The sequence below is a fragment of the Blastomyces dermatitidis genome (genome assembly GCF_000003525.1).
Source record: "Blastomyces dermatitidis ER-3 genomic scaffold supercont1.6, whole genome shotgun sequence".
Lineage (NCBI taxonomy): Eukaryota > Fungi > Ascomycota > Eurotiomycetes > Onygenales > Ajellomycetaceae > Blastomyces > Blastomyces dermatitidis.
In genome coordinates, this window is record NW_025544779.1 from 2496438 (window position 1) to 2512225 (window position 15788).

The window sequence follows — 15788 nt, forward strand, 5'->3', positions numbered from 1 at the left end:
CTCTCTATCTCTCGACCATACCATCATCTCTACTCTTCTCTCCTCTCTTCCCTCCGTATCATCTCTATCATCATTATCAGATTAATCAGAGCTGTACAGACTGCAGAGTCAGCTATTCAATCTTATTTACGAATTCAAAAGCGATGCACATGACATCACATGAGATTTTATCACAGAGTATTTAGCAGTATATACTATAAACACAGAGATTAAAATGTGATAGAGATAGTAAGAGAGAAGTAGAGATAGTGAAAGTGATAGAAGAGACTGTAGAGTAGTAGAGATAATGATGATGATAGAGAGGCTAGAGAGTGGAAAAGGTGATAGAGAGAGGTGATAGAGGTGGTAGAAATGGGAGAGGTGATAGTGATGGTAAGAGAGGGGTAGAATGGTAAGATGAGAGTAGAGATAGAGAGTGAAAGTGATAGAGAGTGCTGCGAGGTGGTAGAGGCAGTGGTGGTGGTAGAGGTGGTAGAAGTGGTAGAGGTGATAGAGGTGGTAGGGGTGGTAGGGGTCGTAAGACCTAGTGATGGATGGATTTGATGAGGTGCACGTGATATCATGTGAGGTCACGTTACAGGGCATTTTACTCGGAAAAGTTGGTTTTTCTATAATATATAGAGAGATTAATTTATAGGCCATAGTTATATAAGCTGCCGTAACAAGGAAGGAATTCTGCAGCTCTCAGTATTATTAGTACATAGGAAAAGTTTTAAAATAGTAATATGCAGAAAACACTGGGGCAAGAGAGCTTGATCGCTACCCAGACTATACTGGTAGTTAAGGGGCTGAACCATTCCATATATGTAACAAGAATTGAGTTTTCTTAATATAGCAATAATTGTAGTGGGCTAGTGGTCGCGCAACGAGGTGTCTCAGCAGTTGAGTTGGGCAGTGAAAGAATGAGTCGGACGATAGTTCATCAGAATCCGAAAGTTTATGGGATTCGAGGGGGATATATCGGAGTTCAAGGGCTATATTTTATATTTGTTGGAGAGTTTTATATATTATAGAAAAGGAGACCTAGCATCTATTTTCTCGCCGCTAGTCTGTGGAGATTATTGATGCCATTATCCTGCCGTTACCACTGTCTATTATCATCACCCTAGACACTACTACTGGCTACTGTTACACTTTCATCCACTGTCGACTCGAGCTTGACCTCCTACGGCGGGAGGGCGGGCGGGAAGATGGAAGCCGTCGTGCCTCTCGAGCTGGTGGAAAGAGGCTCGGAGCTGTACCATGATCGTGACGATGAAGATGAATATAAAGACGTCGACGACGACGATGATGATGATGGCTATGCATCACCGCAACTACACAAGCCTTCAATGAACAAGCGAAACCGTTCTCTGCACGCTTCCTGCCTTGCTTGTTGTAGCAAATCCGCCAAATCGCCGAGGAAAGGGCGGCGGAGGACGGGGCGCCTGCTGCTGTATTGCATCGTGGGCTGTTTGACTGTGCTGTTGGTGTTTCCCCTCCCGCTTGTTTAGTGAAATACATACATCTCCCCTATCATTTAATCCCTTGGTCACTCTAGAAACATTTATTCTTTCCCTATCTGTTACGAACCCCGCTTGATGCGTCTGTTGAGAACCAGACGCTGGCGAAAGTGGACAAAGGCACTGAATATGGCTGACACTGGCACCAACAATAGAGGACTGGTCCAATTTGTCGCTCTGACCCTGGGGGCCTTCGTATCCTTCTTCCCCAGTGATATCGAGAGGGCTATTGCTCGCTCAGGTCGACCCGGCCAGCCAGGCGAGTATCTTTCTCATGCGCCTAATGATACCACGGATGGTGTTATTCCTATCCCCTGCCATTCTCACAACGACTATTGGCGGCCCGTACCATTGTTTTCTGCCCTTGAGGCCGGCTGCATCAGTGTAGAGGCAGACATCTGGCTCTTCGATGGCGATCTCTTCGTGGGCCATACCACAGGGTCTCTCGCTCCGGATAAGACTTTGACGAAGATGTATATCGACCCCCTTGTTGAGATCTTAGAAAAGCAGAACCCTATTGCCCATTTCCATCCGAATCCCAATAAACCACCAAATGGTGTTTTTGATACAAAGCCCTCGCAGACCCTCGTCCTGCTCATCGATTTCAAGAACAAAGGAGCCGATGCTTGGCCATATCTCCTTTCTCAACTGTCCCCACTGCGTGATCGGGGGTATCTTACTTATTTCAATGGAACAAGTGTGACCGAAGGCCCAGTAACAGTAGTTGCGACAGGAAAAGCGCATTTTGAAAACATTACCGCCAATGATACATATAGAGATGTCTTTTTCGACGCCCCACTCGATAAGCTGGCGAAGGATGCGATCATAGGAAGTGCGCAACAATCCTCAAACCTAGGCATTCTCGACGATGAGGAGCTCGAAGTCGACGAGTTGGATATCGTTAGGTCCCGCCGCAATCAACAGAATAAAACTCCAAAACGATATGAGCCCCGACCCGTAGACGCCTCTCCCACTAGAGTCCACAGAAACGAAGAAGGATCCAACCCATATGTCTACAATCCCAAGAACAGCTACTATGCTTCCGTCTCATTCAGAAAGTCTATCGGATTCCCCTGGAGTTTTCGCCTCAGCCACAGCCAGCTAGACCTGCTCAGAGCCCAGGTGCGCGGTGCACACCAACGTGGTCTTAAAGTGCGCTACTGGTCCACTCCTAGTTGGCCGCGTAGCTTGCGGAATTACCTCTGGACTGTGCTGATTAGGGAAGGCGTGGATATTTTGAACGTCGACGATTTGAGAAGCGCGGCGAAAATGGATTGGGGCGAGAGTACGTTGTTGCAATGACGAATGTCAAATAAATAGTTGGGGGTTTGGTTTTGGTTGCGTTGGTTCCTTAATCCTCTCTTTCTTGGATGCTTGTGAGCATTTTGTGCGCGCTCTTATTAGATCTGGATAGACGAACTCTTGGCTATACTTGTACTACATAGGGGATTTTCTGCTCCTTCTGTTTTCCTTTTTTGGATTTTGATTAACTGGGTTGAGGGCGTTTGGGTTCGTTCATTATGATTTTGATATCCGGAATGTGGGTCTGCGAGATATCGGTCTCTTCATTTTGTTCCCCCTACCTAGTACTTATATACTAGTGGTATGCAACCTTGGATTAGATTTTATGTTCTCTCATGTTTGGCGCTTCATGGGATGGTGGCCTCATGAACTCTACATTGGATATATGACCGCTTAACTTGCATAGAGTTTTCCCATTTCGACTGTAAGTGCAACCTAGGGGGGCTTTGGTCTTTGGTTATGACCCGAATTGTTCTATAGAACATGTGAGCAAATAGTTGCCCACGTGTTAATTTTCTTGCGTCTCGCGCTGGTTTTGGCTAATCCTGTTTATGCAACAAGGCCTGCTTGAAATATATACAGACGAAGAAACGAAGGCGATGGATAATTCTCCGCATAGCCACTTTTTGCATGGTCGAAACATTCGACGAAAAAAAAAAAAAAATTACAAACAACCCACTGCCTCCGTCCCAAACTCCCCCACCAGGCTCCCTTCCCTCCTCACCAACTCCCCCAACCACTCTTTCGCGCTCTCAAAATCCTTCGCTCCAAACTTCACAAGAACGAAATTTGATCGCACGCGCGACGCCGTCCATGTTACGGGGGGCGGCTCGGAGGCTGTGCCGCTGACGGTAGACGTAGTAGTAGCAGCATTCGATGCAGCCCAATTTCGCCCGCCAATACGTGGTAATGAGGAGAATTCTTTCATCATGAAGGAGGCGAGGGAATCGAAGAGGGGTCCGTGGAGGATTAGGGTTCCCACGATCCCGTGCGGGCGTGTGCGTGCTTGGATAGAGAGGGGTGAAGGGGTGAGGGAGGTGTCGTAGGGTGGTTGGAGTTGGGATGCGGATGATGGTTGCGGTGGTGGTATTGGATGAGAATCCAGGTTGGGAAGAGGTACTAAATTCCCCTCTTCATCCTCTACGTATCTTGTTTCGTCTTCCAGGACGACGGTGTCGCGGAGGAGCAGTTTGCGTTCGCCCGTGGACGGGTCCTCGGACCAGACTTCGCTCCGCCCCTTCCAGGAGTTGAAGTTCCAGTCTTCACCACGCGCTGACCGGCCTTGGCTGACCCAGTCGAGGACACAAAGACTTGGTCCGTAGTTGTTTTCGGCATTCGAGTCCCCCGAAGGCTTGTCCTGTAGAAGCGTGAAGCGCAGTAGCTGCTCATACTGGCTATCTTGGAACGGCTGTGACGGGTCAGGGATATAGCAGAGACCGGTCTGGTTGCTCAGTTTCACATCCAGTATCTGACTACTTTTGGATCGTGAAGAGTCTCTATCGCGCTCTAAATATTCAATATTAACGCCTCTGGCATCGCCATCTGCATGCCACTGTTGGTTGCCGCTGAGGTTTTGGATGACGGGCTGGCCGCCTCCGTCCGACGCCCTCGTCCGTTCTGTCTTATATATCTTCGTGCTTCCTTGCGGGGTTGTCATCACCAATCTCGTGCGCGGTAGCAGGGTGATCGAGACATCGATGTGGTCACCGGGAAGCAACCCACCGCCATAAGTGAGCAGGTAGAGATGGACGGGGATGGATGCACATTCCGGATATTTGGAATTGAGGGGTGTTGCGGGAGTCCGGTTAAGAATCTTTAGAGGGTATTGATAAGACAGCTGCGAGATGGTTGTAACACAAGGCGGGAGTACAGAGAGGACAACCTCCCCTTTGCCTGGAGCGGCGTGGTTTGTTGCGAAGGGGGAAGCGAAGGGGGTCTTTGGAACATTTGGTGAACGTATGGTTTCCTTCGCTGGAAGGGTAGTGAATGTCTTGTACATCTTTGTTCTTAGTTTATCAATCGGATATATAGGAAAAGATTAAATTAATCTGAGAGCGAGATATTGAAACTATTTAGTATTCCTCAGTCGATTTATATCCTACACACAGAGCCCAAGGGAGGCGACGATGTGGCGGTAACCGCGTTTGACTTTTCATCGTGGAGCACATCAAAGAAGGGATCCATCGCCATTCATCAATAATCCAATATTGAGAAAGCTGTTGGAGCCGCCGGTGTCAATCCGCTTTTTAGCCTTCGTCGTCGAGGCCGAATGTTGGAAGTTGGCAGAAAATGTTACAGGTACAGAATATAACCTAGGTCATCGAAACGGGCTGATTACACCGCCAAAATAGCCGTGTTCTGGTTTTACGACGTAAGTATGACGCTGCTGGGACCTTTGTTCCTCCAAGTTGGCCTAGGGTACCGCACTGCTGGGCTGTGCAAATGTTGCAATCTTGTAACCTAGGTAAATTATTTTGATACAAATACTATACCGTACACTAGCGCCATGCCATCCGTACTGGCTGTCCCAAAGGGGAAATGTCGCAGCAGCCAATCCTCTGTCGTCGCGTTTGTTAGAAAAGCGAACAGTTGAATCCTCACATTGACCCGCAACGCTCGGTTTGATATCTTCCCAACTTGGACCGCTGTCTACCATCAATGTCGTGTCTCCTATCCACGAATAACGACTTATTCCTCGCCCACTGTTGACCCTACCCCCACCCAACGCGTTACCGCTCGCCGCACTTCGATTCTGCCCAAAGTCGCGTCCTGGCCTGATCCTCGGAAACAAAAAAGTCCACGCGCAATACAACAATCAGCCCCACTGATTTCTGGACTAGAGACAAGCCATTCTACCGTCGCATAGAATAAAAAAATGGAGGTGTCCGCTCAGGGTGATGAGCGTGACTCGAGTCCGCTTACGGAGCCCAGTGAGAGCGCCAACTCACCACCCCCAAATGCGAGTAGTAGGAGGAGGTCTGGGCGGGTGAAACGGAAACCGGAACCTTTTTCATTTGCTGCTTACAGCTCGAGTCGCCCGTCGCAGGCCGGTAGAACAACCAAGCGGAAGCGTACTGCTCAGCAGGAAGACGGGGATGAGGACGAGGATGATAACGACGCGTCCGATGCGGAAGAGAGTGGGGCTGAGGATGGAAAAGAAGAGGAAGACGAAGACGACCAGGACGAAAGTGAGGATGATGCGCCTGATGAGGAAGAACTTAAGGAACGGAGGAAGGCGGCACGAAAGAAGGCAGCTGCTAAGAAGAAGAATAATGCATCCAAAGGACCCAAGCAATCCAAGAAGCCCGGCGCTAAGCGGAAGGCGAAGAAACCAAGAATTACCAATGGCCTCACGACTGAACTTACTATTCGCCCTGCTGTCAATGGGGCTCAGCTGGTATCTAGGTCCAAAAAGCCGCGGGCAAGGCAGAGTGATTTTGCGGATGAGGATGGCCTCTATGGTAGGGATAGCTCAACCCTATTGCTCGATCGATTCCTTAAAATTTTTACTAACACGCTCTTTGTTTTAGCTGAGGTTTTTGCCCGAGGTCACACTACCGATGCTGTCGCTGCAGAGTGGCTTACAAAGTACGAGCAGCACAATATCAAGGGGATGACCGATCTGGTTAATTTTATCTTGAGGTGTACTGGAACGGACTTGAAGGTGGACGACCACGATATTGAAGACGTTGACAATGTTGCGAACCGTTTAAATGACCTCCAAGAAGAATACCAAGCGCAGAGCATCACCGAATACCCCCTTATTTCGAAAATCAAAAAATTCAAGTCCTTCCAATACATCTTAACCAGCTTTTTCAGTTCTCTCATCCAAACCATCCATAGCTCATCAGTCCTATACACTGATTCTGCCCTTGTTGAAAACATCCAAGTTTGGGTAACGTCAATGTCGTCCGCCCCTATTCGACCTTTCAGACATACCGCTACGATAATTTCGCTAGCCATCGTGACGACGTTGTGCAATGTTGCTAGAGAAGTATCCTTAACCGTGTCGAATACTCGAAAGCAATTGGATACAGAGAAGAAGAAGAAGTCAGTGAATAAAGGCAGAGCTGATGCGATGCAATCCAAGGTCCAAGAAGGGGAGAAAAAACTGCAAGTTATTGACAGCTGGCTTGGTGACTGCTTTGATACTGTTTTCGTTCATCGCTACAGAGATGTCGATCCAAAAATTCGAGCAGAGTGCGTCAACGCACTTGGAGGGTGGGTTAATACATATAGACAAATGTTTTTCGACGGCCAATATTTGCGATATTTGGGTTGGGTCCTTTCGGATACAGTTGCCCATACGAGATCTGTTGTGGTGAACCAGCTCCATCGACTCTACCAGAACAAGGATAACATTGCCGGGCTCCGCGCTTTCACGGAGCGATTCCGCCCGCGGATCGTGGAGATGGCCACTAGAGATGCCGAACCCAGCGTCCGCTGTGCTGTTGTGGAGTTGTTGGATTTGATTCGGGAGGCTGGATTGCTTGAACCGGATGATATCGACGGCGTTGGGCGACTTGTTTTCGATAGCGAGCCACGCGTGCGCAAAGCCGCTGGTAGATTCTTCGTGGAGAATATCCAGGACGTCTACGACACTCTTACTGAGAGTATGGAGGAAGAGCTACACGAAGCGTTTGTCGATGACGATGACGAGGATAATTTCGAAACACCTCGCCCCTCTTGGATCAAATACAAATGTTTAGCGGACGTTCTTCAGGTGTATGATGGCCAGGAACCCGCCGTTCCGGCTGAGCAGGATATTTCATTATCACGAATGAGTCTTAATGGCCGCGTTGATTCGAGATTCGTCCTCGCGACAGAATCTATATATTCTCATTTTGGGGAGCTCCACCAATGGGAACATTTGGCTGGGTACCTCCTTTATGACCACTCTCAGATCCCAGAGACCTCGAACGATGAAGATTCCACTACTACAGTAAAGAAGCTATACAAATTAAGTGAAGGCCAGGAGGGGATCTTGCTGGAAGTCTTAAGCTGCGCAGTGAAACTACATATCATGGACATCGGCAAATCCGATACAGATAAGAAGGGTAGAAAGACCAAATTGTTGGTAGAGAGGATGGAGGATCGACAGGAATCTATTGCCCACAGTCTATCTCAGATCATCCCCCAACTCCTGAATAAGTTTGGGTCAGCACCTGAGGCTGCTTCTGCTATTCTACGGCTAGAGCATTTAGTCGACCTCAATTTGATCCAGGATCTTCAGAAGGATGCGGCTGCGTATTCAGACCTCATTGGCAATATCAACAAGCAGTTTTTGACACATTCGGACCAGGCTGTCCTTACCGAAGCTACAGTGGCCTTTTTACATGCACGCACTTCCGACGAGCTTAGAGAAGCTATGGAATCCAAAGTGCAGGAGCTCTGGGATGACACCATTGAAACTTTACGTACGCTATCCGTAACCAAAGGCACGGAAGAATCGCCCGCTCTCTCCATTAGTGTTCTTACTGCTTTGTCCAATACAGTGACGCGGATTTCGAACCTCGCAAGTGTATCTGACTGCAGTTCCATCCTGGAAGCCGAGTGCCGTGCTTCCTCTAAGAAACAAAAAGCCTCAACGGAAGCCGCTGTCGATATTATTCTCAACTTAAGCAAACGAGGTCTTCGAGCAGAAGACTCTGATGAGGAGATAGAGAGGTTGGAATTGGAGCTTGCGACCAACACTTTTAAAACCCTTCTTGTCTATTTTATGTGGAAGGTACGGTTCGTAAGAACTGCCCTATCATCACGGGACCCATCTTTCGATACTGAATTTTTTGATTCGCTTGCTGCCCGTCGAGATGCGTTCGTGGCAGTCCTCACAGCTATAATGCAAGGACGCTCGGGCCTTGATGAGCTCAGAGTCTCCACCGCGCTAACCCTACTTGACCTCCAAACCGTGTTTGGGACGCTTCGTAATTCAGGAGCAGGAGCAGATAACTCTATCCCTTCACTAGATGATGAAGTTGCTCTCCAAATCCAAAGCTTGGTGCAATCAATCAGTCCAGAGACTCAAGCTCTAATTTCCCGTATGCACGACACGGCCGAACGGACATTCGCTAAAAAGTCTCGACGAAAGCTGGAGGCCGCCGAAGTCGCGGACGATGATGAGCCTATGGACTCACCGTCAGATATCAATAGTAGTCCATCAGATGATGACGACGATGATGACGAGGCTGACGAGGAAACACGGGAGATATTGGCTGCCAATCGAGTCCGGAGTGTGTTGTTAGCCGAGCAGAAATTATGCCAACTCACGGGCAAGATGGTCCTTGCTATCGTTGGTGGTGTGCTCGATGGTCCCGGGCGACAAAGTGGGAAGCTGAGACAGAAGCTACTACGGAACAAGAGCCGTCTCGGACAGAATTACAAGGAAGTTGTGGCGTTTCTTGACGTTGAGAAGTCTCTGGGGCGGAGAGTTGCGTCAGCGAAGGACAAGGTTAGGGTTAATGGGGCTGGACCTTCTGGCGCTGCATCGAAGAAGAATAATGGGAAAATGAAGTCTGCGGAGATGGTTGAAGATGACGACGATGAGGAAGAGCAAGCGGCGCAGGCGGAAGAAGATGAGGAAGATGACTTAGTGGCACGAGGGCTTGTTGATGAGGAGGAGGAGGACGAGGGCCCTCACATGGGAACAGCTGATGAAGATTTGGAACTGACTCCGCCCCCTGACGAAATTGACGATGATGTGATGGGAGATTAAATTTTAAAAGAGGTAGGAAAACACGAGCTTGGGCGACCGTAATATATGATGAATCTTTTGCTTTTCTTTCCCCCTTCTCTCTGCTTCAATTCCGCCCTGGTTTATTTTCCCTAGCCTGCCTGGACATATTTTTCCTCTTTAGTCAGGCTTCACTTCTATTCAAACTTGTACTTGAGCATGTACTTAATTTACTTCCTTCTCCCCTGCCATTTCTTGTCTTGTATCGCCATTTTTTTTCTCTTTTTTATGGATGGGGGCAGCTGAACGGGCGGTGGAGGGTCGCTGATTTTGTGATCTTGTGGTGTTTTCCCCCTTCCTCTTTATATTCCCACGTATAGTTTTCATGAAATTCTTCATTCTTATGATGTGTCCATAGCTTGTGTTTCGCCATATAAATACAATACCTATGTCATTCTTTCAGTTTACTTGTCTTCTCCCTCCGAATATAACCTCGTACATTTTCTGCGCTGAACCTAGGGCAACTGATAGATATCATGTTTTTGTAGCAGCTATTAAAATCTGTTGAAATTTCTGTTTAAAATAGCTATTAAGTGCTGTCACTATTCTCTAATCTCTCTGTTTATTATAGAAAAACCAACTTTTCTGAGCAAAATGCTCTGTAACACAATCTCACATGATATTACATGCATCTTATCTAGACTGGCCGCTGGGATCATGAATTTCACATTTGATCCCATTTGGTCTGATCTCATACATTTCTTGGCATGAGTCCCATCAGAACCAAGCCTCAAAAAAATCTGAAAATGAATCATTTCTGAGAGAAATAATATGAAAAATGACCAGATTTAATTCAAGAATAGTGAAATGAGAATAATTTCTCAGAATAAACTATAAAAGATAATCATTCTTTTAAAATCAGAATAAGACTGAGACTGAAGATTAAAATCAGTGTAAGAAATCCCGCTCCTTACGGATTCTTTACCTCTATTTCTATCTCTTGTGTAATCAATAGAGCTAGCAGCCCTTGGCTACACACAACTATATAGACTGGAGTTCATGAATACTATTCATAACTCAGCTTGAATACTATTATATATTTAATCTCTATATTTTATCTTTCTACTGTGAACACTTCTAGTAGTTAACAGTATATATCATATCAAGCTACAAATATCTGAATAATTGTCTGTGAGTACTTATTCTTATATTTCAAGCTCAGTCAGTCAGCAATTATCTATTATGACTGAAAGAACTAGAAACTTATATACTTTAATCTCTGTGAACTCTACTGCAGATACTCAGAAGCAGTTATCTGAATTATGAATAATTTCTATAAAAGAAGTCTCAGAGAACTTATTAATTACTCATAGAATATTATTCTCTATATCTGTAATAGAGAAACTCTCTAAACTTATGAATAAATTAATCTTAGTGAAGAACATTCTTGAGTATCTTCTACAGAATTAAGCTATTTTTCTATAAGAAATACTTACTATCTGTAAATACTCTTAAACTGAGTCTCTAGATATAATCTTCAGAGATACTTATAAACTGAAAAGAAACTTTCTTAAGCTGTAATTATTTAAGATCACTTATTAAATCATAATCTATAAAAGCTTTTATAAGTTTGTATTTGAAATTAACTTACAAGCTCAGCTGTGTAATATGAAAGATAAAGAAGCTGTTATCTATATAATAACAGATCTCTATTACACTGAAGTCAAGAACTGACTGAACTATCTAGAGAATAATTATAAGAGATCTTACTAATCTGTTCTTAAGATCTATTTAAAGAATAAGTTAAGAGACTCTGTGAACTGAACAGAGAATATCTGAACTGTGATTATTAATATTAGAAAAAGAGGTAAGAAATCTGATAAAGACTACTCACAGTACTTTATAAAATTATAATATAAATTAAGATCTGTGAAAACAGAACTCTGAAATAAGATCTGAATAATGATATTTATAAAGAGACTGAATAAAGACATGTAAAATAAGCTCATTGAGTAAGACTTTAAGCTCTTAATTCTGAAGAAACTGATAACTCTTATTCATTATTTACAGATTACTGTGAGAATCACAGATCTGTGAAGAGTAGATCACTGACTAATTCTATAAGAGTCAGAATAACAGAGAACAGATTTATTAGAAAAAGATAATAAGATATAGAGAGATTTATATCTGACTACTAAGTAGAGAGAGAGAGCTTCATAAGCTTCTATAAACAGAGTATATAATAGAGAGATTAAGAAAAAGAAACTCTGCTTTATCTGTTCTAAATCAGAATATCTCTGTGTAAACTATTTAAATAAATTAAAATAGAAATTTAAGAAGTTATGAACAGAGTCAGTAACAGTCTTCTTAAGAATCTTGAAGCTAACATCTGAATCTATTACTTTCTCAATAAAAATACTTACTTATAAGAAAAGACTGTGCTGCAGTATTACTGCTCTGCAAGTATAAAAAGTATTAATAAACTCAGAATCTCAGATCACTGTAATGTTTCTAAAGCTTACAGAGTGTATAAGCTGAAAGATGAAGACTGAAAATCTGCTCTTATAATAAGCAGAGTGTAAGAACTCAGATCTGAGAGCTGAGAAACTTATAAAAGCTATCTTTGAATTGCAAGATCTCTCTGAAATCTGAAGAAGATTTACAGAAACTGTGATTATTACAGATATTATAGATAATATATACTTAAGACTTGTATAACTTTAAAGATATAATTCATACATAGCTGTCTATAAGTCAGGTTTATACTTCTAATCAGTGTTAACAGACTTATTCACAGAGATAGAATCAGTTAATACTGTAGAGTTAATTAAAGAAGATAAGCTTATCTATATAATAACTTTATAAGTGTCTGAGAATCTTGCAGTTATGAAAACTGAGCTTTAAATATTAGAGAAATACTGAGATCTTATAGAGATATTCAGCTCAGTAAAGACAGCTGAGCTTCTCTCTCATTGTGAGAAGAATCTGATAATAGATTTGATAGAAGAATAGAAACTCTTCTGAGAATCAATCTATAAGCTCTCTTACTATGAGACAGAGATCTTACAGATCTATATAAAGAAGAATCTAAAGAATGACTTTATTTAATCTTCACAGTTCTCTGTGAGAGTCTCTGTGATATTTATAAAGAAGAAGAATGAAGATCTTAAATTGTATGTAGATTATTATAATCTGAACTTTAAGATAATAAAGAGCTGCTACTCTCTATCTCTGATTGAGAATGTAATCAACTGTCTTATGAAAGCTATTATATTCATATAACTAAATGTGATTAATATATATACACAGCTGTGAATACAGTTAGAGAATGAATGAAAAACTATCTTTAGAACTGCACTGAGATTATTTAAATATCTAGTGATGTTTTTTGATCTGACTAATATCTTCACAGTATTTCAGTCTTTTATTAATAAAACACTTCACATATATCTGAATGTCTTTGTAATAATATATCTGAATAATATGATAATATACTCTGTGAAGAAGAAAGAACACACTGAGTATATACAAAGTATGTTAAAAATCTTAGATGAGATAGAACTGTATATTAAGCTTATAAAGTATAACTTCAGTGCTCATCAGATTAATTTTCTAGAATATATAATTATAGTAGATAATATTCAGATGAAATCTTTACAGATTGAGACTATTCTATTATAATTAAAGTTAACTAGTATTTATAAGATTCAGATCTTTCTAAGCTTTGTGAATTTCTATAGATAGTTTATCTTTATATTTATAAGAATCTTCTTGACTCTTACAGACATGCTAAAGAGTGAAAATAAGAAGAAGTTATTCTATGAATAGAGAATGAAAAGATTATTAAGAAGAAAGAACTGTGAGAACTTTCTTATTTCAGAAGCTTATAGAGTCTTTGTAAGATTGAAACAGATATTTACAGATACAGTGATACTATTCTACTTTGATTTCTTACTCTTAATCAGATTAAAGACAGATATCTTCTTCTTTATAATTTCAGAAATAGTCTTATAACTACAGTTAAATGAGAACTGAGTTTCAGTGATCTTTTTCTTATGAAAGATACAATCTGTGAAGATTAACTATGATATTTATAATCAGAAGCTTCTTATAATAGTGAAATTCTTTCATCACTGATATTACTACTTTAAGAGCCTTGTAACAGTAATTACTGTTAGAACTGATCATGACAGCTTATAACAGTTTACTTTAATTAAGAAACTCTCATAGCAGCAGATTCACTGAGCTCAGAGACTGAGTGAGTTCTGATTCAAGATAGAATATATTAAGAGAACTAAGAACTCAGTGAATAAACTCTCTCACAGATCAGACTATATTAAGAAGATCAGAGTGATAAATATAGAGAGACTAGAGAAGATAGAAAAGCTTTACAGAATGCTCAGACTGAGTGTTGTGAAGAGATTAATTAAAGAGTCTCTCAATTCTCTATGAGAGAAGAGAAGAGAGAAAGAGAAGAAGTCTGTATAATTACTCTCTATAACACTGAGAGTTAACACTCTGAAAATCTCTATGAGAATTCTTGAAGAGAATATCTATAATCTGAAGAGTTTACAGACTTTGAGAAGTGCTGTGAAAGACCTGATATAAGAGAAAACAGAGTATAAGTCTTTGTAAGATCTTCTATTCAGATTGTCTGAACTGCAACTGAAGAATGAATATACTCAGTATATTCAGAAACTACTCACAGCAGAGATCAATTCTGCAGAAATAAAGAATTGAAGAGACTTAAATAGTCTCTTGTAAAGAGAGAGCTGAATTTATATATCTATAAATGAGTTTCTATATATAGATCTTATTAAAAGATATTATAACTCTTCTCTAGTAGATCATTTTATAGATACTAGAACTTATAAGTTGCTTATAAGAAAATACTTCTGACTGAAGATGTGAGAACTTGTAAAGAAGATAGTGAATTCTTATACTATTTATCAGAATTCATGAGTAGTACAGTTCAGATTATATGAAGAACTTACTTCTCTACTCATCTCACAGAAATCTTAAGAATAGCTAGAAATGAATACTCTGATAGATCTATCTGAAAGTAAGAATATATATAATACCTGCTTTAACAGTGTGCTGATGATAGTAAATCACTTCATCAAGATAACATACTTTATATTCACTCATAAGAACTTGAAGTCAAAGAATTTGACTTATATCTTTATTCACAATGTGATTCAGTTGTATGAATTATCTGTGAATATTATCTTAAATAGAGAATTAATCTTTGTAAAAGAGTTCTGATCTAATCTGATAATTATACTGAAGATCTTATGAGATCTAAGCACAGCTTTTCATCAATAGACAGATGATCAGACAGAATATCTGATAAGTATATTAAAACAGTATCTGTGATACTTTGTTAATTATAATCAGAATAACTGAATGCATTGATTATTACTTATAAAGTTTATATATAACAATTTAAAACATATCAGTACAGATAAAACTCTCTTTGAGATACTTACTAAGACTTATCTGTGAATAATCTTGATAAACCTGTAAGAGTATACTATAGAGTGTGATAATGTCTGTGAACAGGCTGAGAGAATTCAGAAGATTCAGAAGAAAGTCTATAAATTCTTGAGAAAGACTTAAGAGTATTAGAAGAGATACTATGATTTCAAGTATATTACAAAGAGTTTTAAGAAAGATAATAGAGTCTGACTGAGTCTAGAAAACATCATTATATGAAGATTCAGTAAGAAACTGAATCTCTTACAGACAGAACCTTATAAGATTATAAAGAAAGTTAGCTTACAGTTCTATAAATTGAAACTGTTATCTGAGTTGTAGATGTATAATGTTTTTCATATCTCTTTACTCTGTGAATATAAGAAATTCTTAGAAGAGAATTCTGTGACTCATCACTCTATCTATGAAGTACTAGAGAGTGAAAGAGAATATCAGATTAAAGAGATTATTAACTCAGAGAAGTGAGATTATAAGCTCTGATTCAAGGTTCAGTGATAAGAGTATTCTGATAAGATAAATAAGTTCACTTGAAAACTATCTGAGCAGATAAGACATCTGCAGAAGCTGAGACATGACTTTCATACTGTGAATTCTGATAAGTCAGAATAATGTGATCTTTGCTAAGAATCTGATTATGATAAAGATATTAACACTATTATTTACAAACTCTAGTCTATAAGATAATGAGTTTCTACTGAGATGAACAATCTGTGATGTATGTAAGAGAAGAAGAAATTATGTTCTCATTAAAGTTAAAAAAAAACAGAAAATAAACAGAACTGTGAACACAATTTAGAGATTAATAAAGAAAAAATAAA

General features: G+C 41.0%; 3 protein-coding genes across 4 annotated transcripts; 2 read left to right on the forward strand and 1 right to left on the reverse strand.

Annotated features, from left to right (window-relative positions):
- Positions 1-628: 628 nt before the first annotated feature.
- On the forward strand, positions 629-4875 carry BDCG_06190 (uncharacterized protein). Its single transcript, XM_045421917.1, has 3 exons — positions 629-1465; positions 1658-3228; positions 3366-4875. The coding sequence occupies exons 1-2, from the start codon at positions 1191-1193 to the stop codon at positions 2802-2804; spliced, it is 1422 nt and encodes a 473-aa protein (XP_045277676.1). The 5' UTR covers positions 629-1190; the 3' UTR covers positions 2805-3228; positions 3366-4875.
- Positions 973-5113, reverse strand: BDCG_06191. Of its 2 annotated transcripts, XM_045421919.1 has the most exons (2): positions 1852-5067; positions 1053-1782 (listed from the first exon to the last, which is right to left on the reverse strand). In XM_045421919.1, the coding sequence occupies exon 1, from the start codon at positions 4801-4803 to the stop codon at positions 3469-3471; it is 1335 nt and encodes a 444-aa protein (XP_045281574.1). In that variant the 5' UTR covers positions 4804-5067; the 3' UTR covers positions 1053-1782; positions 1852-3468. The 2 variants fall into 2 exon arrangements, with proteins under 2 accessions (XP_045277677.1, XP_045281574.1); XM_045421918.1 differs by having other exon boundaries at positions 973-5113.
- A 247-nt stretch (positions 5114-5360) lies between these two features.
- BDCG_06192 (cohesin complex subunit SA-1/2) lies at positions 5361-10132 on the forward strand. Its single transcript, XM_045421920.1, has 2 exons — positions 5361-6265; positions 6335-10132. The coding sequence occupies exons 1-2, from the start codon at positions 5680-5682 to the stop codon at positions 9514-9516; spliced, it is 3768 nt and encodes a 1255-aa protein (XP_045277678.1). The 5' UTR covers positions 5361-5679; the 3' UTR covers positions 9517-10132.
- The last annotated feature ends 5656 nt before the right edge of the window (positions 10133-15788 follow it).